This window comes from Saimiri boliviensis, chromosome 6 (genome assembly GCF_048565385.1).
Source record: "Saimiri boliviensis isolate mSaiBol1 chromosome 6, mSaiBol1.pri, whole genome shotgun sequence".
In the NCBI taxonomy this organism is placed as follows: domain Eukaryota; kingdom Metazoa; phylum Chordata; class Mammalia; order Primates; family Cebidae; genus Saimiri; species Saimiri boliviensis.
In genome coordinates this window covers 69,267,801-69,294,880 of record NC_133454.1, presented here as the reverse complement: position 1 = coordinate 69,294,880, position 27,080 = coordinate 69,267,801, and the positions used below count along the sequence as shown (strand labels likewise).

The 27,080-nt window shown below is 36.7% G+C and overlaps 1 protein-coding gene across 9 annotated transcripts in view; it reads left to right on the top strand.

Moving 5' to 3' along the window:
- The window catches only part of EMSY (EMSY transcriptional repressor, BRCA2 interacting), a 109,232-nt gene that overhangs the window by 7,731 nt on the left and 74,421 nt on the right, over positions 1-27,080 (top strand). For 2 of the 9 annotated variants that reach the window (XM_010334336.2, XM_003923492.4), the window contains exons 3-9: positions 517-616; positions 1,964-2,038; positions 3,389-3,430; positions 6,814-6,989; positions 8,537-8,689; positions 12,432-12,691; positions 20,903-21,179. In XM_010334336.2, the coding sequence (XP_010332638.1) occupies positions 517-616; positions 1,964-2,038; positions 3,389-3,430; positions 6,814-6,989; positions 8,537-8,689; positions 12,432-12,691; positions 20,903-21,179 (1,083 nt within the window). The remainder of the gene's footprint in view (positions 1-516; positions 617-1,963; positions 2,039-3,388; positions 3,431-6,813; positions 6,990-8,536; positions 8,690-12,431; positions 12,692-20,902; positions 21,180-27,080) is intronic. The other 7 variants (XM_074400900.1, XM_074400898.1, XM_010334339.3 and 4 more) reach the window with 5 other exon arrangements.

Here is a 27,080-nt window from a genome sequence, read left to right as displayed (position 1 = left end):
TGTTTTATATTCACGACTTCTGTGAGGCAGTGAAAAACATAATGACATAAAATTATAAAAGCCACATTTTAATATTAGAAAAAATTTTCGGCCGGGCGTGGTGGCTCAAGCCTGTAATCCCAGCACTTTGGGAGGCCGAGGCGGGTGGATCACGAGGTCAAGAGATCGAGACCATCCTGGTCAACATGGTGAAACCCCGTCTCTACTAAAGATACAAAAAATTAGCTGGGCATGGTGGCACGTGCCTGTAATCCCAGCTACTCAGGAGGCTGAGGCAGGAGAATTGCCTGAACCCAGGAGGTGGAGGTTGCGGTGAGCCGAGATCGCGCCATTGCACTCCAGCCTGGGTAACAAGAGCGAAACTCCGTCTCAAAAAAAAAAAAAAAAAAACGGAATTTAAAACAGTATTTCCATTTGATTATTTTGAGTTTTTCTTTGCCCTGAAGTTTCACTATACATAGCCATAATATTAAAATATTAAATGCCTATTTTGATAAAATAATTTTCTTCTTCTAGAATTGGAGGCATATGCTGGAGTTATCAGTGCACTTCGGGCACAGGGGGATCTCACCAAGGAAAAGAAAGATCTTCTTGGAGAACTATCAAAAGTTCTTAGGTAAATTATCATAAACATTTGTGTGACGTGACTCTAGAAATTTCATTTTGAGGGATTTTATTACCTATCACCCTCAAATTAAGTAACTATCAAATTAAGTTGAAGAACAGAGGTGTTCAGATTGTTGGTGCCGAGGGACTCCATTCCAGTTGTGTGCTCTATTACAGAAAATTGTGTAACTTACCAATTGTTGTGTAATCCAGAATGAATATAATCCAGAATTAGGAGCGTGCAAACTCTTCAGAAAGAGTTGACGGCAAGTTATCTTACTTTTGGCCCACCTGGGAAAGGAGGTGCTTTTGACTTAGGTGAAGGAAAGAAGAGCTGGCAGTAACTGGATATGGTGACCTAGAGTGGCATTTGTTGGAGGGAAGAGGTGATGTGAGGAAGATGCCTTAATTTACATAAATGGATAGTGATATGTGGTCATTGCCTTAAACATAGTCTTTTTAAGTGAAAATATGGAAGAGACTCTTCCTGTTACTTAATTAACATTAACATAGGGATGATATTAAGCCAAATTCTCAATCTTATTGTTTTAATAGTTAACAATTTGTATTTGTTTGTTGTTTATATTTCTTGTAAATTCTGTTTTCTAGCCCCTTACATGTTTTGGTCCATATTATAGATTTAGCTTAAGTAGTACAGAATACAATTTGAAGAGTGGTATTCATTTTATTGAATGTTTATGAATGGAGTGGGTGTAACCTTTTAAAAAGTTATTTACTATTAACTTTACATGTGTTTAATCAGGATTATTATAAGCATATTTTTACCATTGGTAACGTTGCATAATGTAGAAGATATGCAGCTGAAGTGTTGAGTAATAAAGAAATATTACCCTGTTGTTAAGTTGTGTAGCATATAGCCACAGGAAAGAGTATTTTGCCACTGGCATTTATTATATTCACTGATCATAAAATTATAGACTCCTAAGCTTTAGAAAAGACCTTGGAAGACTTTTTTCTAAGTGACAAAAATCCTCTTAGCAGTCATGATTAGGAAGTCATTCAGCGTCTGCATGTTTAAATAGCAGGAAGCTCCGCTATTCTCATCCATTGTCTGACATTTCTGAGATTTGGAAGTAATACCTTGACATCAGGCTGAATTTGTCTTCCTGTCATTTCTAATTTGCAACTAATTTTTTCTGCAGTTACACAGAATTAGTATGAGTCTTTTTCTAAGACGTTAAAGCATTTGAAGATGTGTATTAGACTCCTGTTTATATTTTTTCGCAAAGCAATCTTGTTCCCCTTCCCCCCCAAAAAGTTGACTTAAACATTAATGAAAGTATAGAAAAAAGCTGCCTGCTTGGCAGAGTTCTATAATGGCTGTTTTTCTTCATAGCATCTCAACAGAACGCCACCGTGCTGAAGTTCGGAGAGCAGTAAACGATGAACGGTTAACAACAATTGCACATAAGTAAGCCATTAGTCATACCATCTCTGATTTTTTATAACATAGTATAACATAGTTTTGAAACAGCCTTCTTATTGTGTAGCAGGTTTCTGAGTCTTTTAAATATCTGTATACTCAGGGATCCTGATCATAGCAGTCAAAGTGGTGTTAACTGTTTTATTCAGTTAGTTATATTTTTTTGCATTTGGTTAGGCAAGCTTTAAGTACTCAGGTCAAATCCTGTTACAGTGTAATCTCTGTCTAACTAAAAGGTCACCACAATTTAGCAGATGATTCTCTTTTTCGAAGCCGAGTTCAGTAACAAGTATTGTGACCCCTAAAATTGAAGTATTGAAAGCCCCTTAGAAGTTCTTTGTAATGATATTTGATATGTTATTATCTTATAAATAGGCATTGTAACTCTTTTGATATCTGACTCACTATTTCATGTATTTTGAGATTCAGAAAAAAATGTAAAATTTGTGTTCTGTCTTTAAGAAATATAACATCCCTTAATTTATTTTTAAAACGCCAACGAAATAAAACAATAAAAGATTCCTACCAAATTGTTTTCTGATCATTATAACTATTTGAGATGTGGGGTGGAGGGTGGTAGAGGATTGAAGGCAAGGATCCAGCCTTAATTGAGTATGTATGGAGTCAGTGCCTCCTGAAGAATACAAAGGAACAGAAATTAGCTTTTAAATGTTTATAAAAGATGTTTAAACATTTCATAAAATATGTTATAGTATAATTCGTTTTTTATTTTAATGTTTTATAGTGTGAAATAAAACTAAAGGGAAAAATTCAGTGCATTTCTGTAATGTGATAACTTAAACATTGTATTTAAACCAATTGGCAATATTTGAATTGACCCCAAAGAGCTTCATGTTGTGCTTCACTGTCCCTCATTTTACTTAACATAAAATGGGATGCTACCTTTTCAACAGCATAGTTTGAAAGTTGAGCTGTTTATTCTGGAATTTTGAGATTCTTCAGTGGTAGGTATGCACTGTAGAAATTTGGAAATTTTCCATTAGCAACGATGAGTAACCTAGTTGCCAGGCTAACATGGTTGAAACACTCAAATATTAATTAATGTGTTTTTTTAAATTTGCTCTAAGCTTTTGGATTGGGGTGTTCTAGAAATAATGATAACTGAGCCTAGATTCTAATTTGAGAACTGGTAATAGGAAATTTATGTGCTGGATGGTAAAGTAGTAAACCTTAGCTTGCATTCAGAGGCACTTAGAAATGAATTAGTACTGTAGAAGGAATGGTATTGTGGGGCGACTAGTTGTAAGTTGATGCATCAGTTTCATACTTAAAGGATAACATTTATTTAGTCTCCTTTTCCTTTTTTCCCCTTTAAAGAATGAATTTATCCTTATATTTGGGTGAAAGACCAAGTTACAGGTATGCAAATAGGTTATTATTATTTCAGGCTTTTTCTTGTATTTATTTCCAAATTGAAGCTCTCAATTATTCAGGGGCACATTATTCCATTTATGAATTAACCATGCCCCTTGCTTTTCCTTTTCTTCCCCTCCTCCCCCTCCTAATACTGCCCACCCTTAGCCATTTTGCTGCTTGGGAGTACCTCTAGTCAGAGGGTGGGAAGGGAGAGGAGGTGAAAATTTTGATTAGTAATTTTACTACTTGTTAGTTATCCTGGAAAAGGTTTGGTAGAAAAATTTACAAGTATTTGCCAAAATATTTTTGGATAACATATGAGTTTCTTTAATCTATTTGACCTCTCCCTTTCCCTCCTCTCTCCATTAGCATGGATAATTGAGAGTTGGCTTTTATCTGCCTGTGTTTCCTCTTTTTTCTCTCCTTTCTGATTTCTTTAATACATAAATTTCATTTTTTGAAAAGAGTTTACTTCAGTGTATAATTTTGAGCGGCTTAGGTTTTTCTGTATTCTTGTTTTAATATTTTGTATTGTTTTAGTTGGATCCGATGTTTTATTTACTTGTTGAGCTCAGGGTCAGTGAGTGGGGATTGGTGAGGAAGGAATAGATCTTTCATTCTTTCCATCTCCTCTGCCTCTTTCCCTCAGAAGTAGCAACAGAGCCTAGTTCCAGAGATTATCTATAGGAGGGCTTCATACTCTGAGCCTAGAAAAACAACTAAAGGAATGCATCTGAACTGACTGCATTCCCTTTCTCCTTCTCTCCCCTCCCCCCACTCAAAATAGCAGTTTAAGCCAGAAGGAATGTGGTTGAAAGGTGATGAGAACGCTGAGAGGGCTGAGCACAAAGGAGGAGGAAACAAAAGGAGTGGGGTATCTGGGATCAAAGAAAAGCTTTTCTTGTGGCTTGAAACATAACACATTTTTATTGTTTGGCACCAGGCCACGGCCACTTATTAAGTAGTTTGATAACTCTTAATTCAGTTTTTAGTTATGTCAGTATATTACAGTATGAATGCCTTGGATGTCAAGGAGCTTTGGATATTTTAAATGGCCCACTCTTGCCCATGTTGTCTCTAAATTTAGGAGAAAGTGACTATTTGGAATTTCTGCTCTCTTAACCCTTTCCTTAATCAGTCAAACATTTACAGGATACTGCATCAGTTTCTGTGTGAAGATGAGAATTTCTTACGCCTTATATACCAAAAGGTAGTTTCATTAGCATAATCTTAGATTTCTCAGAAAAGGAACGGGAGCAAGGTTTCTCCTGTTGTACTTAGTATAAATAGAGAGACATTCTTATACTCACACTAAGATCTATATCCCAGTGAAGCCCTCCAGGAAGATGTTTAGTCTATAAAGTCTAGTTAAGATAACTTGTGCAATTAATGCATATTTACACTTATATCTTCATTTCTAAGCAAATAGGAATTTCTGGTCTAATTCTAACATAATACTTAATTTTTCACTCAAAGTTTGAGCATGTTTGCATGAGTAGAAATTTGGAAGATTTATAGATCTTTCTAAAAGTTGCAGTTGTGTCTTTTGCACTGCAAGTTTTGTCTTTTCAGTAGCATATGTTCATGTATATTAATCTTCCATAATTTCTGCCACCACTTAAGCAATGCACCAGGTAAGTGTAGATATCACTTAATTTGTGTGGTAAATCCTCACTAAACAAGCTTATTAGTGATATTCTAAAAAACAGATAGCAAAAATAGAAGTAAACCAAGAAAATGCTGAATAGCTTTTAGAATTTTTTCTTCTAACAGTTAGCCTTTTCTGCCTCTTCCTTGTTGGTACCATTCTTTGTTTCAAAACTAGCATCAACTTGGGGATTATATAATAACAAATTTGTGAGTGGTACTGAAGTTTTAGGAATTCTCCTTTCCCTTGTCTTAGGTAGGACTGTGTTAAACCATAAGGGAATTTACACATTTTCCACAGTAACCCAGTTGGATTCATCAGCTCTTAGAAATTCCTTTCTGAACTGAACTTAAATCCTTAAATTGTAAAAGTGATTTATTCCATTCAATGAAAGTTGGTGGTAATTTGACACCGGTATCCAATTGGTGTACATCAAAGGCAAAACCCATTTGAAAAACTTTATACTTTCTACTTATCTGTCAAATAATTTCTTGTAAGATTATGCTTGTTGGAGGACACATTTATTATTTGTGTGAACTTAGGCAAGTTTTTGACGTCTCTAACTCAGTTTCCTCATCTGTAAAATGGAGGTAATAATACTACCAAATTCATAGGATTGAAGAATTAATAATACATGTAATATGTTTAGAAAAATCCTTGAAATAAGTGCTTAATGATAACTGTCATCATTACTATCATTATCACTGTTACTCCACTGCCCACTAACAAGGGCTTTTGTATACTCTTACCTAAATCTGAGAATGGGTGGACATACAGAGTCTTAAACTCCAAGTTAGTTTGAAGAACCTATGGTTTCAAATGCTGAAATATTTCTGATTTAGTGAAGACATTGATTATTTCTGAGTGAATTTTAAACTTCAACACTAATCATTGGTCAGGGTCTTTCATGGAGCCAAGTCAAGAGAAGTGATACAACTACCTTTTGATATTTCAACCTCTGATTGGCTTCTTGGGATAAAATTTGCTCAAGGAATTAGGGTAGAGAAACTGAGAGTGGTGTTTACTTAGAGAGTTCAACTGTCTTAATTCCTTCTTAGAGTGAAGGGTTGTATAAATAAATAAAAATCATGGTGGGTTTCTTCTAGTGTCCTTAGATCTAGTCTATTTTTAATAGGAAGGATAATAGCAGTACATTATCAGTGACACATATGTTTATGAGTCTCCCTCTTAGAAAAGAAAAGCACTCTCCCATTCTTTTCTACCTAGTCTCCCTCGTTTACTGTCTCAGTTTCCCTTGTTTGAAAGCCTTAGAATCTCTGGCCGTGCAGACAGTTAGATAATTTTAAAAAGATTCAGTAAACTTTATCCTTAATTATTAAGGAAAATCTGACTTTTATAAGTGCTTTTTACTTTTCTTGCATTAATTATAAAATTAAGTCATAAAAATTAGTAGAAATATTAGTTTCATTAGTGATAGCAGATTTAAATTAATGAAACCAAAACTGATGTTTATTTAGAAGGCATAGGAAGATTTTTTATACTTTCAGTTATGTTCATGATAAGATTTAGATGTAGAATAAACTGTGTAAGAACCTAAGTGTGTGACATTCCTTGAATTCTGATTCATAATTTTGATCTTGCTTGCTTAAAATAAAGCCTCTCCTATCCACTCAGGGCACTTTTTATAATTTAAAAAGTTATATATGTTTGAGAAAATGTGTTTGATTTGTTTTTAGTGATTGAAAACCCTTGTAGCAGCACTTTCTTTTTTGTTTAGTATGTCTGGACCTAATAGCTCTTCAGAATGGTCCATTGAAGGTCGTCGGTTGGTACCGCTGATGCCCCGGCTGGTTCCCCAAACCGCCTTTACTGTAACAGCTAATGCTGTTGCTAATGCAGCTATCCAGCACAATGCATCTCTTCCAGTGCCTGCAGAAACAGGAAGCAAGGAAGGTGAGTGGAAAAATATGCCTATGTTAGATATTACTTTCCTTAGAATCTTCAAGACAATTTCAAGGAAAGTTGTCTTACTTTTCATCTAATTTTATTCTAGTGTTTAAAGGTTATGAAATATAGTAGGAAACTCTAATTCTGAAACTAGATTGCCAGGTTCTTAGTCTTGGACAAAATTTAAATCTTCCTTTTGTCAAAGGTATGAATTATGTTAATCATCAAAATTGCAAAAACCTCGGAATGGATTTTTGATATCAGTGTGTTTTTAAGAATAGAAGGCCTTAATGGATGACATTAGAAAATAAATAAGGTAACTGAAGTCATTTAGCTGCTAAAAAATAATTCTGAACTGATAGCTTTAGAAAATAAAGCTCTGTTTTCATTTTCTGGAATCAGTGATATATGCTACTACTTTGTTCTGGTCAGTGTGCTGAATCCATTCCCTGGTAGAAGGGCTTTCTTATCATTATTTATCTGGTAAATACACATGCTTTAGAAATTCTTCAATTCTCTACAGGCCACCAAGAGTAATATTAAATTTGAGAGAGCTATTTGGATTGACTCAAGTAGTTTAGTTCTGTGTTGCATGACAATTACTCTAAAAACAGTGCATTTGTCAGATTACTCTGGGGAATTGTCTTTGCTTGCCTAGCAATGGCGGTGGAACAGAGTAAGTAAAACACTCTTTTTATTCATGCGAGGCTCTGTTTTAGCCCGAGGAAAGGTATATTTGGAGGAAGACAGTGTACAAACTTGGCCTACGTTGAGTTCCTCCATCTACCGACTCTCAGGTAGAGTGGAAAGAATATAGTTTCCACTAGTCAAATATATGTTTGAATCTTAGTTTGTCATTTCCTAGCTGTGTGACCTCCAGCAAGTTTTAGCTTCTGTGAGCCTTGGGTTCCTCATCTTTAAAATAAGAATGCAGTATTGTGAGAATTAGTGAAGATGTATGGAAAGGATTTAGTGTGGTACTCAATAAATGGTTCCTATAACCTATTCTTATTGTTGTTGAGCTGTATCCCTTCATTGAATGATAGGTTGAAATATGATGTTGTCATTATTTTAGTTGAGTTGTTGTGTTGCTTGGATGGCAATGACTAATGAGTTGATACATAGAAAAGAACATTACCTTGATTCTTCCCTAGTGGCCAGATTGGAAATTGCTAAGGTTAGGGAAAAATTATCCACCCGTCATTGATGCTGCTATTAGTATTAAAAGGGAATACAAGTAAGTGCCTGTTGTCCAACTCCTGCCGTGAGTGAAAATTATTTTCATTTTTCTCAGTGTAATTTTACTGCATTTTTCTCCGTTAGCAATGTCACCTATAGATAAACTGTTAAATACTTGGGAAAAATCTGTTTAAGTGATAATTTTCAGGAAAGGTTATTAATGCCTTTTAACCTGTGGACCTACTACCTAGTACTGGCCTCTAACTTCTGATCACATAATAATGTTAAAGTTGGCCTGCAATAAAAATATTTTTTCTGTATGCTTGGACAGTTTTGGTGAAAGTTAACAGCAAACTTTTTTATCGTTCCTTCAGTAGTGGTTTGCTATTCCTACACAAGTACCACGTCAACCCCAACCTCTACCCCTGTTCCAAGTGGCAGCATAGCAACGGTTAAGTCTCCAAGACCTGCCAGTCCTGCCTCCAATGTAGTTGTCTTGCCAAGTGGAAGTACTGTTTATGTCAAAAGTAAGTGATACTCTCAGTGTTATCAGGGCCGTCTTGGCTAAATGCTGCAGTCTAGGCTCTGATTAGACCTGCCTTCCTGGATTAAATCATTGGTCCACTAGCTGTTAGCAGGGTTAGTTTTTGAAGATTCTAAAGAATTCCTTTCTTTACATATGACTAGGTATATATTGCTTTTTTAATCAGTTCTGGGATTTGAGATGTGCTTGTCATTTTTGTTCTCTGTGGGTAATCTGCCTTTGAACAGTGCTGGTCTTAAAAATTCACTTTTTTGATTGTCATGAAATAGGAATGTTGTGAATAGAAACTGAAGGAATGTACATATGTGATTTATTCAGTATTTCTCCTATAATTTTAATCTTTTTAATATTTTTTTAGATTATTTTATATAATGTATTATCCAACTGTTAGATTCAGTGAAACATTCTAGAGAGCCTATCTTTATTTCTAATTGACTGTAATTTTTGAAGTTTCTTTTATTTGCAGTTTTTAATTCCTTGATTCTACCCTATGTGAAGCAGTTTGGTTTCCAGTTCATTGTTTCCCCCCACCCCATCTTTTTGTTTTTAATTTCTGTTATGACAATGTTGCTTTCTATTTTTTTTTATTTTTTTAAATTTGTAAAGAAAAGGAGCCGGTGCAGTGGTTCATGCCTGTAATTCTAGCACTTTGGGAGGCCTAGGTGGGCGGATGGTCTGAGGTCAGGAGCTCGAGACCAGCCTGGCCAATGTGACAAAACCCTTTCTCTACTGAAAATACAAAAGAAAAATTAGCTGTACATGCTGGCACGTGCCTGTAGTCCCAGCTACTTGGGAGGCTGAGGCAGGAGAATTGCTTGAATCTGGGAGGTGGAAGTTGCAGTGAACCGAGATTGCACCACTGTACTCCAGCCTGAACGATAGAGCAAGACTCTGTCTTAAAAAAAAAAAAAAGAAAAAAAAAAGAAAAGGGGTTGATTTAGCTCATGATTCTGCTGGTTGGAAAGTCCAAGTTTGGGTGAGGATCTTATGCTGCTTCAACTCATGGCAGAAAGTGGAAAGGGAGCAGTTGTATGCAAAGAGATCCCATGGTGAGAGAGGAAGTGAGAGTCTAGAAACTGAGGAAGCCAGTCTTTTTTAATTTTATTTTTTGCTTTGTTTTTCCTATCAACTGGAGGTCACTAATATTTGATTTTCATTTTTCTCAGTATAGTTACACACTTGATTTATTCGTAACTTAGAGGTAAAGTTTGCTGTTTTTGGACAGGAATGATTCTAGGTCTTTGTCACCCCTGTTTAAATTAGAGTTAAAAAATTGAAGGTGTTAGGGGTAATATTTTATTACTAATTTCATGAGTCATGCTATGTAATTGTTGATGTCTGCTCTGCAGAGATTTCTTACGTTGAGTTGCTATGTTTTATGTTTCTCACTTGATTTTTAAGAAGTCTACGAAAACAGTTGAGGCTTTAGTTCATAAAGAACTCAGAATCTCGGACCATTAATTAAATTTATATCTGATTTCTGTGGATTTAGCCAAGGTGGTCTTTTAAAATAACTGTAAAGATCTACTTTTTGATCATTTTCAAAACACTAGGCTGGAGCTAGATGTGGTGGCTCACACCTGTAATGCCAGTACTTTGAGAGGCTGAGGTGGGCGGATTACTTGAGGTCAGACATTTGAGACCAGCCTGGCCAACATAGTGAAACCCTGTCTCTACTAAAAATACAAAAACTAGACAGGTGTCATGGTGGGTGCCTGTAATCTCAGCTACTTGGGAGGCTGAGGTAGGAGAATCACATCAACCTGGGAGGCGGAGAATTGCTTGAACTTGGGAGCCCAAGGTCGCGCCACTGCACTCCAACCTGGGCAACAGAGCGAAACTCCATAATAAATAAATAAATAGGTCAGGCTTGGTGGCTCATGCCTGTAATCTCAGCACTTTTGGGAGGCTGAGGCGAGCGGATCACCTGAGGTCAGAAGTTTTAGACCAGCCTTGCCAACATGGTAAAACCCTGTCTCCAACAAAAAACTAGCCAGGTATAGTGGCAGGCAACTGTAATCCCAGCCACTTGGGAGGCTGAGACAGGAGAATCACCTGAACCTGGGCGACGGAGACTATAGTAATGAGATCCTGCCACTGCACTCCAGCCTGGGTGACAGTGTGAGACTCTGTCTCTTAAATAAATAAATAAAATACTGAAAGTGCATTTCAAACATGAAGAAACTATTTCACATAGTATGTAGTTTTAAGTAACAGGAGGATTTCTTTCTTTTTTTTTTTTTTTTTTTTTTTTTGAGACAGAGTCTCACTCCATCACCAGGTGCCAGGCTGGAGTGCAGTGGCGTGACCTCGGCTCACTGCAACCTCTGCCTCCTGGGTTCAAGCAATTCTCCTGCCTCAGCCTCCCGAGTAGCTGGGACTACAGGCGCGCATCACCACGCCCAGCTAATTTTTTTGTATTTTTAGTAGAGACGGGGTTTCACCATGTTGGTCAGGATGGTCTCGATCTCTTGACCTCGTGATCCGCCCGCCTCGGCCTCCCAAAGTGCTGGTATTACAGGCTTGAGCCACCGTGCCCGGCTAGGAAGATTTATTTCTTTATGCTTAGAAGTCATACCAACAGCATTAGTTTGGGATATAATCATTTATTTACCTAACTTTGTATGTGCAAGGCACTATACTGGGGAAACAAACCAATAAGACTTAGTCGTTGCCCTCTGGGAGCCCCTTACTAATGGGAGATGCGTTGACAATCACATTGCCATGTGGTAAGTGGTACAGCTTAGGGGAGAGGTGGATTAGCTTTGCTTAGAGGAGTAAGGGAAAGCTTCACTGAGGAGATGGCTTGTAAGATGATGATTGTAGAATGATGAGATCATTGATAGTAGATGGTATTCCTCAAGGAACAGTAGTATATGGACACTCAGAGATGGATAGAATGTGGTTAAGGTGGCTTTGGGGAATGGTGAGCAGTTCAGAATCCCAAGATTATAGGTGTACACAGGGTTGGATGTGACAGGTATTGTGTTCTTGGAAAGATAGGGAGTCTTGAATCATATGGTAATGATTTTGTGTCTCATCTTGTAGGTAGATAAAAACCACTAAAGGATTTTGGGCAGAGCATAGGCATGATTAGATGTGAAAATTTTAACTAGTAATAGGATGAAGGCAGATAGAAGTGGACAGCCTGGAAGCATGAACATCTTTTAGGTGGTTGTTGCTAAGATACAGGCAGGAGATAAGAAGGCCTGACATGGCCGTCATAGGTTTAAAGAAAGCAGGGAAGTCTGGGTGCGGTGCGGTGGCTTATGCCTGTAATCCCAGCACTTTGGGAGACCAAGGTGGGCAGATCACCTTAGGTTAGGAGTTCAGGACCAGCATGGCCAACGTGGTAAAACCCCATCTCTGAAAAATACAAATTTAGCTGGGCATGGTGGCAGGTGCATATAATCCCAGCTACTTGGGAGGCAGAAGCAGGAGAATTGCTTGAACCTGGGTGGTGGATGTCGCAGTGAGGTGAGATCACATCACTGCACTCCAGCCTGGGTGACAGAGTGAGACTCCATCTTTAAAAAAAAAAAAAAAAAGAAAAGAAAGGAGGGAAGGCACTCAGAGACCACTTCTCTGAGGGAGGACTGATAGGACTTACTGGCGAACAGCTTAATACAGAGAGAGGTCAAGGGTGATATAAAGATTTTAAAAATAAAGTGTAAAATGAAACATTAGTTTGGTGTACATATAGCAGTATTGTCATTGCCCTTCAGGTGTAAGCTGTTCAGATGAAGATGAAAAACCCAGAAAACGAAGGCGAACAAACTCTTCCAGTTCCTCTCCTGTTGTTCTAAAGGAAGTTCCAAAGGCTGTTGTTCCAGTCTCAAAGACGATCACTGTGCCTGTGAGTGGTAGTCCCAAGATGAGCAACATCATGCAGAGCATTGCCAATTCCTTACCACCCCACATGTCTCCTGTGAAAATAACCTTCACTAAACCATCAACACAGACAACAAACACAACAACACAGAAGGTATGTGGTGGAGGGAGTCTCTGCCTGCCAATTGTTTCTTTCAGACAGTATGATTCAGATTTAATAAACATGCCCTGAGTGCTTACTATGTGCTTGGCATTATGCTGGGGATGTTCACATCTTTTACTTTAATTCTCCAGATAAGGCTTTGGGATAGGTGTTATTATTTCACTTTTACAGATGAGGCTTTGTGATGTTAAATGACTTGCCTAATATGACACAGCTAGCCTGTCTCAGAATTCTAAGAATTTTGGTCTATTTTATAGTTGTAATCCTATTTGGAAAAAAATTAAAATAGAAAAAAAATTTAACCTATATTTGTATGACTTTCCCTTTAGGAACTCATATTTTAATTTGCCAAAGTAGTAAAGTTGTCAGGTGTTTCATAGAAGAAAGGAAGGATATAATTAATTGAATAATTTTTATCTTCTTTTTAAATTCTTCTTTTTAAATTCATTCCTAAACTCTTCTCTAAATATGTTGAAGTCATCAGTATTCTGTCAATTTCATGTTATTAGACCCCTCTGTCTTCCCACACTGATCTGAATGGACCCTGATGGCTCTCTAGGCTTGTTGCACACCTGTATTTCTGGGATTTCCCCTTAACCATCATTCTGATCTTCTTTGTTAGTTTCTTTCCTCATTTTGCTGGAGCATATCCTCCAGTAGCTACCTGGTGTATGGGGAGATGGAAAGTAAATTTTGGGAGACCTTGCATGGTAGACTGCAAATTTCTTTTTTCTACCGTCCCACTTTTTTTATGGTTTAACTAGGAAAAGTATTCTAGGTTGGAAGTCATTTTCCCTGTGAAGTTTTGAAGGTATTGCTGCTCTGTTGGCTTCTAGCTTCCAGTATTGCTTTTGGGAAGCCCAGTGCCATTCTAATTTCAGATCCTGTTTTACTCTTCGCAAACTTTTGGTAACTTTCAGAATTCTGAAATTTCAAGGTTATGTTCCTTCGTGTGGGTCTTTATTTCATACATTAGGTTGTATACCCAGTAGGCCCTTTTATTGTGAATATTCATGTCCTTTAATTCTGATACATTTCTTGAGTTACTTATTTGATTTGTCTCTGTTTTTTCTTTTTGAATCACTGCATTTGTCTATTGAACTTCCTGGACTGATCCATTTATCTTTCTCATTTCCATTTTTTATTTGTTTGCATTGTTTTCCTACTCTAATGTAATGGTTAAAAGCCTGTTTTGGAACTAGACTTCCTGGATTCAGATCCCAGCTTTTGCCACTTACTAGCTACGTCACTGTGGGAAAACTAAACTCTCTACCCAAGTTTTCTCATCGATAAAACAGAGAAAACAATATTTTATAGGATTTTCGAGTGTAAATATGTGAAACAATATATGCATAGAAAAGAATATTTTATAGGATTTTTAAGTGTAAATATGTGAAATAATATATGAAAAATTGTTCAAGCCTTGCACGTACTAATGCTCAGTATTGTTTTCTTTATCATTTATTTTTCACTACATTTATAGAATTTTTCATTTTTGCTCTCATGCTTTAAATTTCTAGTAACTCATTTCTCTGAAAATTCCTTTAAAAAATACATCCTACTCTTTGATAGAAGCATTGTATTCTCTTATCTAATGAGATTCATGACAATTTTAAAAATGTTTTCTGTTTTCATGTTCTCTCTCTTACCTGTAAGTTCCTTTTATCTATTTGTTTTGATCTCTTTTATTTAGTTTTCTAGTGTATGGCTGGCTGCTTACGAATAAAAATAGGCGTTAGAAAGGTGACAGAAAGCTCTGTGTGTATGGGTGGGACATGCTGACTGGTGACTTTCGTTGGAAATTGACCTAGCTGGACTATTTTGTTCAGGAATATTCACTAACCCTTTACCTCCACCATTTGTCACTGTCTTTAGGGCTTTTTCTTGGACCGGTAGATTGCTTAGAAATATTACAGTCTTCTACCTTGAGTACTATGAGCCTGGCTGGCAGTGTTTTGTTTGGGGGTTAAATAGAGGGAAAGGGCTAGGTGGGCTCACCATTCATTATATACACTTAACTCCTCTGGTTTTAGCATCGTACCTGGCCCCTCAGATGTGCCTGATAGCAGATGTGCCAGATTTCTTTGTCATTCTCCCTCATGACAGTAAATCCCTAGCCTTCCTGTAGGACGGGGAAGAGTAGCTAGGGATCTAAATGGTTCTTAGATTTTCAACTAATTTTCCTCTCTTTAGTTGCTCATTTATCGCCACTTCAGAAGTATCTGGTGCTCTCAGTTCCTGAGTCTTTCTGGGGCTCACTAATGCAGGTTGCCTTATTTTTTGTTATTGTGTACTGCCTTAGGTTTTTACTTTCTTGGATATGCTTAATCCATTCTTATTTGTCTGTTTTTCAGTTTCCAAACTTTATAGCTGTTGGCTCCTTTTTGTTTTGACCTTACAGGTTTATGTGCCTTTTCCCTTTTAAAAAAAAAAAATCTCTTATTGTTTTAGAGGGATTTTGGGGAAGGAGTGGAGGTAAATTCTGTATTCAATGTATGGTCTTTCCACCTTCAAATCTTTAGTCCTGTGATAACTTTCCCGTAAAGAACCTCCTTGAGTTTCCTGCAAAAATGTCGTCATATTATATATTAAAAATTATTATTTTCTTCATAACTAGAAGTGATAATGAGCTGATCTGTGGGATATAATTCTATTTTCAGTCTGAAGATGAGAAATTATGGTATGATATTAAAATCAAACAAAAATTTTTATAGTCAGGAGTCCTGGGTTGGAACCCTAGCTCTTCTAGTATGACCTAAATAAATTAGTCTTTCTAAATCTGTTTACTCATTTATAAGATGAGAATGATGTCACTCTTAGTACATTATTGCGAGGATTAAATAAGACTGGATATTTAAAGTGCAACGTAAGGTATGTATTCAATAAATGTTAGTTCCTTCCCTTGCAGGTATTTTATGGAATGTGGTGTTTTGTTTATTTATCCTGTTGATTAATGAGCTGTTCCAAATAAATGAATTCATCAGTTCATTGAAGCGTATCCCTTCATATATAGAAATTAACTATTTTTGATGACTTCTTAAGTTTTATACTGAAGATAAGTTTTACATTTTTCTTTGTTGACTCTAAGATAATCTTTCTGAATGTCACTTTTTATATGCTATTATAGTTATTGCTTTCTGGGCTGGCCCTATATTAGGTGGCATCAGTCTGCTATACCCTGAATTTTTAAGTCTACTTACTGTAATGTTTTTACTGCTTTTGTTGCTGGATCTTATTTTCTCAGTAATTCTCTCTTCCCTCCTTCTTGTCTACTCTTAATTTGCTTTTTGAGAAATAGTAAAGCAAAGCTATAGCTAAAAGAGCATCTACCTCCCATCCATATCCTTTCATTCCCATACTCTGTTTTATTGTTATTCATTATACTTATAACTAGATTTTATATTGCAAAGTTGTTTATTTCTCTCGGGGACTATAAGCTGTTAAGGGTAGAGACTTTGTCTCATTCTTCACTGTATTCCCTAGTATTTAGAATAGTACCTGGCATGTAGTAAGTGCTAATTAATATTTGTTGAATGAGTAAATTAATTAATGAAAAAATAGATATGTCTAGTTCCAGTACTGGCATAGCCACCTCCCTTAAGCCTATTTCTTTATAAAATAAAGATGGTCATAGTAGTTCTTAGAGTTACTGGGAGAATTAAATGAGATGATTCATAGAAAATACTTAACATAGTACATACAGTGAATGCTCAGTAAATGTCACCTAATATTATTAACTTTTCAGTCGTCTTTGGTGAACTTAGCTAAACATACTTATAGCAGATGAGGGCTCAGTGAAGTTTGTGAACTTTTTTTGTTACTGACTTTACCATATATTTACTTTTATTTTTTTTCTTCTGAATTTTCAATTGAGAATGAATAGTTGAGGTTTTCAGACTTGTGATGCTTATGAAAGGACATATTTATCTCCAAAGTTATGTATGAACCATACCATGAGAGTTCAGATTCAGATCTTTAGATTTGTCTTACCATGGTTAAAAAACAAATGTTTAAAACAAATTAAATTAAAAATAAGACTCATTCATTCCACAAATATTTACTGAGCACCTACTATGTTCCAGATGTAAAATTGTACTCTTTTACTTCATGTATATTCAATGCCATTACTTTTATTATTTTGTGGATAAGCTAATGTGGGTAGGACTAATAAATGTTCTTAAAGTTTTTTGTTTTCTTTTTGCTTGGGTAATTGGATTTTTCTGAAATCTGTCCAAGGCTGTTGCCATTATTGCATTCACCTTGGATTTGTCACAAATCCTGTGTAAGGCAACTTAGGAATTATTGTAGGTGAAGTGACTTTTATATTAAGTATAATTATTTATGAATTTGTGAACTTTATTCAAATTCAAATAGGTCATCTATTTTCAGGGTAGTCACATTTCCACCTGTGTTAATGTGGTGCCTTCATTTTAAATATAACATTGATGCAGCACTTATATGAACAAAGCAGCAGAATTTAGCTTTATGCCTTCATGTGCTTGATTGATATTTTTCATTTTGTCCTTAGGGTGCAAGTCCCAGCACTCTTAAGGAGTTTTTGTGAGTGCTAGAAGGTCAGTAATTTGAATTATGGCCTGAATAAACACTGTTTGGTTCACTTGGTTTTAAATTCCTATACTTCCCCCTGTTGTAATGACTGACTTTAAAGTGCAAGTAGGTTTCCTCCAAGGTGGATCTATAATGAAAGATAACTTCTTTTCAGATCGGAAATCATCTTGTAGGCTGAAATCTCAAAATATATTTTATCATTTGTCTATAACCTAAAATATGCTCTTAAAGACTTTAGATTCATTTTGCTGAAGTTTTGTCTTAATGTTAGAAGCCTACATGCATACTCTAATTCTGAAATTGCAAATATTTGGTACAAATGTGAATGCTTCTCTTGCCCTCGCCCATGACGGACATTGCTAATTAACTGGCATACTTTCCTCTTAAGCCTTAGTGAATCCTTATCTGTGCCTCAGAGTCCTTATAAGCATTGTGCTCCAGGAAGCTACTATAATTAGTTCAGAAATTGTAAAAGTGAACCCTAATTGCCATTACTACTCTAATAGTTTGGCTGTGGCAGTAGCTGTGAATTCTTTGGATTCTCAGAGGTATCAGAATTTGAGAAAAAGATTAAGAAAAGTTTTAAATGAAACAAAGTACATTGAAATACATTTTCAGATTGATTTGATATATAATGTCTTTACTGATATCCCTTAGTAATAATACACTACTACTAAGTACCATTTGTTGACTGCCAAATGTTGACCACCTGCTATGTGCCTAGCACTATGTTAGATGCTTAACATCATTATATTGTTTAATCCTGGTAATGACTTTGCAAGGTAGGTATTATTATCCCCATTTTATAGATGAAAATTGGAGCTCAGAGATTTCGACATGTACAGGGGCCTGGCATTTGTAAGCGACAGAGGCAGGATCTAAGTGCAGGTTCATTTGACTCTTAAGTTTGTGGTCTTTTTACCATATTGGTCTACTTCTCAGTTTGTATCATGGTTGATCGTTGTTTTCTAATAATGCTATATAGGTGTTTGCTGATCAAGTCTATCTATAAATGTGCTGGTTAACTGTATATAGGTGTTTGCTGATCTTATATATCCTTCTTGATGCCTCAAATAATTAAGACTCCTTAAAGTAATGGACAAGTACTTATGATTATCTGCAACACTGAAAGTATATAACAACAGTGTTATGCTCAGAGCTTCTTGGAGATGTAGGTCCTGAGTACAGACCTATTCAGTAAATTTTGACTGACTAACTTCTGGCCTTCTTTAGAAGTGATATAAAAATGAAAAATAATTTTCCCCTTAAGTTCTTTAGATTTTTCAAAACAGTTTTTCTTTTCTAGGTAGGTACAAGTAATTTCATTTAAAGAGGAAGGAGATAATCTGTTCTGTTTTGGGTTTTACTATATCATCATTATACTTACCCCAGAATAAAAACGTGATACTGTAGACTTCTAAATAATTTTTGTGTTCTCATTTTTAAAATGGGGATAATAATAGTATATGTGTCATTGAATTGTAGGGAGATTTCAATAAGCCAATACATGTTAGCGCTAGGAGCTATTCTTGATTCTCTTCTTTTCTTTAACCCTGCCATTTCCATTTATCAGCAAATCCTATTCTCTCTTCTTTTCAAAGTAATCTGACTCTGATCACTTCTCTTTATTTCTACTACTAACAGTCCAGTGCAGGCAGCCACTACTATTTTTTGTTTGGTCTGATGGAATAGTTTAACTGGTCTCACTGCATCCCCTCTTGCCTATTATCATATAGCAGCTAGAGTGATCTTTTAAAATATACATAAAATTTTGTTTTTCTTCCTTCTTAAAATCCTCCTGTGACTTTCCATTATACTTGGTATAAAGATCTAAATTCTGCGTTTGGTGTAGCCTCCGCTTACTTTTCCAATTCTTCTTTGCCCTATGTGCTTTTTCCCCCGCACCGTGTGATTTTTGCTACACTGCCTTCCTTTCTGTTTTTAATTTATCAAGCTGCTTCTGAGATTAGGTCCTTTCCTTCATATTATTCTCTCTGGAATGATTTGTCACTAAATCATCTGCAGTTTCTAGTTATACTGGCAAACCCTTGACATCTCTTTCCTGCCTCTCTTTTTCTCTATTGTTCATATCAACCTACAAGCAATCCTGTTGGCTTTAATTTGCAGTATATTCAGAATCTGTTTACCTTTTACCTCTTCCACCGCAAATACTCTGGTCACTGTCGTCCCTGCTTGCTTTGTTACAGGAGCTTCTTAATTTGTCTCCTTGTTTCTACCTTCATTGTCCTACTGTACTTTTTACCTAGCAGGTAGAGTAATGATTTTTTTTAAAAATGGACTTTATTTTTAAAAACAATTTTTTGATTTACAGAAAAATTGAGAAGACAGTACAAAGAGTTCTCATATACTCTGCACCCAGTTTTCTGTATTCTCTTTCAGTTTTTCTTAATCAACTTTCTGAGAAGTATTCTTTATTCTGAACATTTTACATTGGTGTGATACATTGTTACAGCTAATGAACAGTATTAATGCATTAATGTTAATTAAGTCCATGGCTTATTCCTTTTCCTTGGTTTTTACCTATTGTTTTTTTCTGTTCCAGGATACCATATTATATTTAGTTGGCATTTCTCCTTAGGCTCCTCGTGACTCCTCTTGACTGTGAAAGTCTCTCAGACTGTCCTTGTTTTTGATGACCTTGACAGTTTTGAGGAGTACTTGTCAAGTATTTTGTAGATACTCCAACTATTAGAATTTGTTTAATGTTCTTCTCACGATTAGGCTGTGATTATGGATTTTTGGACAGAAGACCACAGAGAAAGTACCTTTTTCATCACATCATGTAAAGGGTGTATACTGTCAACATGCTTTTACATGATCTAGTCCTCCATTACTTCTCTGCAGTTGTCTACCACTACTTTGTACCCTATACATTTCTAGACTGATCACTAGATCTTTGAAGTTTCTTGAACATACTAAGCTTGCTTCTGCTTTGGGGCCTTTGTATTTACTGCTCTCTGTGCCATGGAATGGTCTTCTAGGTAGCACCGTGGTTTACATCCCTACTTCCTTCTGGTTTCTGCTCATATATCACCTTACCAAGAGGTCTTTATCGAATACATTATTTTAAAAAATCATACAGTGCTCCCATCATTCTTTATTCTTCTACCATACTTTTTTGTCTTTTCCATTTGTCTCTACATGACATATACTTACTTTTCCATTTATTTCTCTACCACTACTAAAATGTAAGCTCCTTGAAGGTATGAACTTTGTCTCTTTTGTTCATTCTTCTATTCTCCGGCATCGAGAACCATGCCTGGCACATAGTAGGTGCTCAATAAATATTTATAAATGAATGAATGTTTAAATTACTTTTTAGAAAGATTGTGCCAGTTTATACTCCCTAAGTAGTACACTGAAATGTCTACTTTGCTGTATCTTACACAGCATTGAATGCTATCTCTAAAAATATTTTGATTTGTAAAATTGTTGCTTTTACATACATTTTGATGGTTACTAGTAAAGTTTTAATATATTTCTAGCTGTTTAGTCTCTGTTGAATTGCTTCTTTGTTTTTCATAAGCTGTTTTTGAATTGTATATAACTGTGAGTCTAGATACATTAGTATTATAGTAGGTACATAAAAATAACTTATTTTTTATTCCTTAGGTTATTATAGTCACCACATCACCAAGTTCAACCTTCGTGCCCAACATTCTCTCCAAATCCCATAACTATGCAGCAGTCACTAAGCTTGTACCAACATCAGTCATTGCTTCTACAACCCAGAAGCCGCCAGTTGTTATAACTGCTTCACAGTCTTCTCTGGTCAGTAATAGCAGCAGTGGCAGCAGCAGTTCTACACCATCACCTATTCCTAATACAGTTGCAGTAACAGCTGTGGTGTCTTCTACACCATCTGTGGTCATGTCAACAGTAGCACAAGGTGAGTGCTGATTCAACATTTAATTCTGTCACTGTTGATATATGGGAATTTTACAGAAAACTCGGTGGGTATGTTTTTCTTCTGTGGATATGAAGGTCCCTACTGTTAGACCTAAGGTTACCATCCCTTGCCCCCAGTTTGAGAATGTCAATATAGTAGGTTATTCCATTTTCTTATATTATGTGCTTGCCCCAAGTTGTTTTACAAATGCATAGTACCTAGTTTACCTGGGCTGCTAACATTCACAAAATGTAGGTTAAATCTTGTCACAACAAATTTCAAAGGGCTGTACAAATATCTTTAATATAATGAAATTTTCAAATGAGAAATAGGAAATTATATTACCTAGGTTTTTCAGAGGAAACATCAAGTACACAATCTCTTTAAAGTAAGTGATAAGAAGTAGGAGGAAGAAGATGGTTTCAAGGTATATCCATTTGTCTTTTCTTCAGTCTCCAAAATTTTTCTTTTCTTTTTGTTGATACAGGGTCTTGCTCTGTCACCTAAGCTGGAGTGCAGTGGAGGGAGCCATCTTGGCTCATTGCAAACTCCATCTCCCGGGCTCAAGTGATCCTCCCACCTCAACCTCCTGAGTAGCTGGGACCACAGCCACACACCACCGTGCTCAGCTATTTTTTTTCTTTCTTTCTTTCTTTTTTTTTTTTTTTGTATTTTTGGTAGAGATGGGGGTCTCTCCATGTTGCCCAGGCTGGTCTGGAACTCATGAGCTCAAGCAATCCTCCAGCCTCAGCCTCCCAAAGTGTTGGGATTACAGGCATGAGCCACTGTGCTCTGCCAGTCTTCTCAATTTTTCTGTATGGATAGATGATAGGAGTATTGACTGAAGAGCAACTGAGAGCTGAATTCAAGGGCAATTGTTGCTTAATAGCAGAGGAGGCCGGGTGTGGTGGCTCACACCTGCAATCCCAGCACTTTGGGAAGCAGAGGTAGGCAAATACTTGAGATCAGGAATTCAAGACCAACCTGGCCAACATGGTGAAACCCTACCTCTACCAAAAAAATACAAAAATTAGCTGGGCATGGTGGCTTGTACCTGTAATCCCAGCTACCCCGGAAGCTGAAGCAGGAGAATCGCCTGGACCCAGGAGGTGAAGATTGTAGTAAGCCAAAATTGTACCATTGCACTCCAGCCCAGTGACAGAGCAAGACCCTGTCTCAAAAAAAAAAAAAAAAAAAAAAAAAAAAAAAAAAAAAAAGGCAAAGAAAAGGAAATGTGGAAATCTTGTGTTCCTTGTTCCTCCCATATGAAAACATATTGTCAGAAATTTCCTTTTTTCAGTGTTTGTAGGTCTTAAGACAGGAATCAGAGAGAAGCATATATTCTAAAGTTCTAAAGAATTCATACCCATATTTATAGTTTGTCAAAGGGAGCTTGGAAGCAATATAGAAGGGTACTTGGTATTTTCATTGAGTTTTATGTGAATAATATATAACTCAAGACAGATTGCGGCTTGGAAATACTCTAGTTTATGAACTAGGAGTGAGTGCAAGCACTCAAGTAGGAAAACAGTGTCTTGATTGCTTTAATGATGTATGTTTCATGTAACTGTTAGCAAGGAAGAGGTTACATAGATATGGATACAGCCAGTATTTCTTTACCCAACAGCTGTTATAGTAGGATATTGGAGCATCTGTCATTATTTTCTGGCTCTGATACCTATTTAATGTCTCAAACAATGATAGGAAGTAGCAATCTTCAAGTTTCCTTTCATGTTACCTTAATTAAAAAAAAAAATCCAACATTTCTATTTGTACAGCAGTGAATGAGAATATAGTCTTGTTAAATACAGAAATATATATATTTTTTGACATAGAGTCTCCCTCTGTCTCCCAGGCTGGAGTACAGTGGTGCGATCTGGGCTCACTGCAACCTCTGACTCCCAGGTTTAAGCAATTCTTCTGCCTCAGCCACCCCAGTAACTGGGACTATAGGTGTGTGCCACCACGCCAGGCTAATTTTTGTATTTTAGTAGAGATGGTGTTTTGCCATGTTGTCCAGGCTGATCTTGAACTCCTGACTTCAAGAGATCTTCCCACTTCAGCCTCCCAAAGTGCTGGGATTACAGGCATACACCACCACACCTGGCCTAAATATAAAAATAATTGTTATACAGAAAATCTGTTTTAAAATATTGGTTACAAACATGTTCCAAATTCACCTTTTTTTTTTTTTGAGATAGAGTTTTGCTCTTGTTGCCTAGGCTGGAGTGCAGTGGCACCATCTCAGCTTACCACAGCCTCCACCTCCCAGGTTCAAGTAATTGTCTTGCTTCAGCTTCCTGAGTAGCTGGGATTACAGACATGTGCCACCACGCTTGGCTAATTTTGTATTTTTAGTAGCGACGGGGTTCCTCCATGTTGGTCAGGCTGGCCTTGAACTCCTGACCTCAGGTGATCTGCCCGCCTTGACCTCTCAGAATGCTGAGATTATAGGCGTGAGCCACCATGCCCAGCCCCAAATGCACCATTTTAAAATTTGAAGGTTAAGAGACGAAAAGGCGACCTGACTCCTCACCTGACTAACCCATATACTATCAACACTAATATCAATTATCACGTATTGGTAGTTGTTTTTCTCTGCCAATACTCATCTGACAGTTTGCTGCTTTTACTATATTGGGAAGATTAGTGTTCTTGCAAGATGGATGTTACTATTTGAGATGAGAGGTAGTTCTCTTGGTTACTAATGAAATATCCTCAAGCAAAATGAATATTTCATGCTTCTGTTTTTCATTCTTAATTTTCTCCAGGTAGACTCTGAATCTCTTAGGCACTTAGGACTTTCTTCATTTTCTCCTTTGCTTCTTAGCATTCTACATCTTTGTGCCTTAAGTAATTTTTAGGGGAGCTGGCTGTGACATCTCAGAGATTTCTCTTAAAGTCACTGGAAGTTAATAGAGAATGAAGGATGTGAACGTAAACTCTCTGAATATAGATACTCAAGGAAACAATGTGATTGTTTTGTTTCCATTTGAGATATTTAATTTAGATGTTATTAGTACTAAGAAATCAAGGAGTTTTATTTTTTTTTTTAAAGAGGCAAATATTGGTGGAAATGGTAACTCACAGACTGCATTTGCGATTCTGCCTGCACGGCTTCTGTAGTAGCTTCTGTGTGGGTACCTCAGGTACAAGGGCATTCTGTGTCTGCTTCTGCTAGGGACTAGAGACAGACTGGTTTAGAGCTAATGTATCTCTGGTTATATTTGTAGGGGTAGCCTTAGCAGTAGCTTGGTAAGTGACTCCATGTTTCTAAGTGCAGTGATGGTCCATACTGCATTAATTAATGTGGTTATGTCTGTTTTAACATAGTGGTCTTCTCTCTCTCTCTTTTGTCCTTGGAACTTACTTATTGAAGAAATAACTAAGTTTTCCTGAGAGTTTCCCATAGTCTGAGTTTTACTGATTTCATCCGTGTAGTGTAGTTCAACAAGTTCTCCTGTTCTATGCATTTCCATAAAACTAGTTGCTAAATCAAGGTGCTTGATTAGATTCAAGTTGGATTGTTTTTGGAAATAGGAAGAATGAACATTTTATAATGTTACTTCTTGTTGGATCTTTTTTTTTTTTTTTTGAGACAGAGTCTTGCTCTGTCACCAGGTGCCAGGCTGGAGTGCAGTGGCACGATCTCGGCTCATTGCCTCAGCCTCCCAAGTAGCTGGGACTGTAGGTGTGCACCACCATGCCCAGCTAATTTTTGTATTTTTTAGTAGAGATGGGGTTTCACTGTATTGGCCAGGTTGGTCTCGATCTCTTGACTTCATGATCCGCCCACCTTGGCCTACCAAAGTGCCAGGATTACAGGCGTGAGCCACTGCACCTGGCCCTTGTTGCATCATTTTAAGAGACACATAATGTCTGGTTTTCCCTTTAGTGATGTTAACATTGATTAGAGGATACAAGTGTTACCAAATGGTTTTAATAGCTATTGATAATCTTTGCCTAGATCTATTATTTTTTTGGTTGTTGCAAAATGCATTTTATCTTTCATTTATTCGCTGGAATTCTTAAAGAACTTTCCTTTATTACTATTTCTTATGCTGAGGTACAATTCATATGGGAAAAGCAGGATAAATACCTGATTATTTGTCTTTATTTATGTATTTTCAGATGAAAGGGTTCAGTGGCCAGTAAGATTTTCACTCCCCATATCATTAAGGTTTTTGATGTCTATCCGTACACTGCAGATCTGCCTTGTAGTGCTCAATCGTTCCATCCTTTCCAGGGGGAGCCTCTTTAAACTGGTTTCTAAATACTTTTGACACAACTACCTTAGTCTTTAATAGCATCCTTATTTTCTGGTATATTGAAATGTTCCAGGTTCATCTTGTACATTTTCTCCCCCAGACTTGAAATTAGACATTTCTTCCAGGAGTGCTGGTTTCTTAGGGAAAAATTGTGGTTAAATGCCACAATCTGGGCATTTTGGGGGTAGTCATTACTACTGCATTGGTCATTGTTTCTACATTTTATTGGTGGACAAAGCTAGGTTCTTTTTTTTTTTTTTTTGAGGCGGACTCTTACTTTGTCACCAGGCTGGAATGCAGTGATGTGATCTTGGCTCACTGCAACTTTCACCTTGTGGGTTCAAGCCATTCCCCTTGCCTCAGCCTCCTGAGTAGCTAGGACTATAGGCATGTGCCACCATGCCCGGCTAATAAAAAAAAAAAAATTTTTTTTTTAAAAATTTTAGTAGAGTTGGGGTTTCACCATGTTGACCAGGATGGTCTTGATCTCTTGACCTCGTGATCTGCCCACCTTGGCCTCTCAAAGTTCTGGGATTACAGGCGGGAGCCACTGCGCCCAGCCATTAATAATTTTTTTTTACATGTTTGGAATAAAAAGTTCATACTATGTTTGGTAGCATGCTTTCTTCATATATCATTGTTTCATTAACATTATTCTGTTTTTCTGTAAATATCCTAATTATTTTCAGAGCTGTTTAATAGTTTTATTATTGTTGCATAGTTTATTAAATTATTCCCTTATTGTTGGGTATCTAGGCTGTTTCCAGGGTTTGATATTCTAGATTTTACTATAGTGAACATCTTTGTGAATGTAATTGAGCCTTCCATTTTCTTAGAACCAGCATTCAGGGGCAGGACGACCAAACAGAAGGACTGGAATTTTTTGTAACGTTTACTAAATGCTGTATTTTATCCCTATGAACTATATCATTTCAGAATATTTCATTAGTGTCTGGCCACTATTAAGTCCTTATTATTCTTCTTTAAAAAAAATGGGGTGGAGGCAACAATTTTGGCGATTAAAGAAAAATCGAGTAGCATACTGCTTAACCAGTACAGTTTGATCATCCCTAATCTGAAAATCTGAAATCTGAAATGCTCTAAAATCTGAGGCTTTCTGAATGCCAACTGATACCACAAGTGGACTATTTCATACCTGACTTCCTGTGGTAGATTGCAGTCAAAACACAGGTACACACTAGACAGTTTATTCAGCATTCCCAAGGGAAAAAAACCTCCTTCTGCCTTCTTTAGCAGTGATACATCTTTTCCTTGCACACCCAGATTCCCCCAACACAAGCACTCCCACAGAGGATAATAAAATGGCATGGATGCAGGCTGGATGCACCAATAACAGGTTTCCTGCAATGCCCCACATGGGGCCAAGACCTATGTGCATCACTTACTGTGTTTTCTTGGTTATTTTCTGTTCTGTGCTGTCAAGATGTTGAAAATGTCAAAAAGGCCTGCAGATGCCTCTGTGGGGTAATAATGATAAGGAAACGAAGAAGCACTTATATTTATCTATAGCACAGAAAGACAAGCTGTTGGAGAAACTGGAAAGCAGTGTTGAGTGTGCAGTGTATTGCAGAAGAGTATGGTGTTGGAATGACCACTGTATATGACCTGAAGA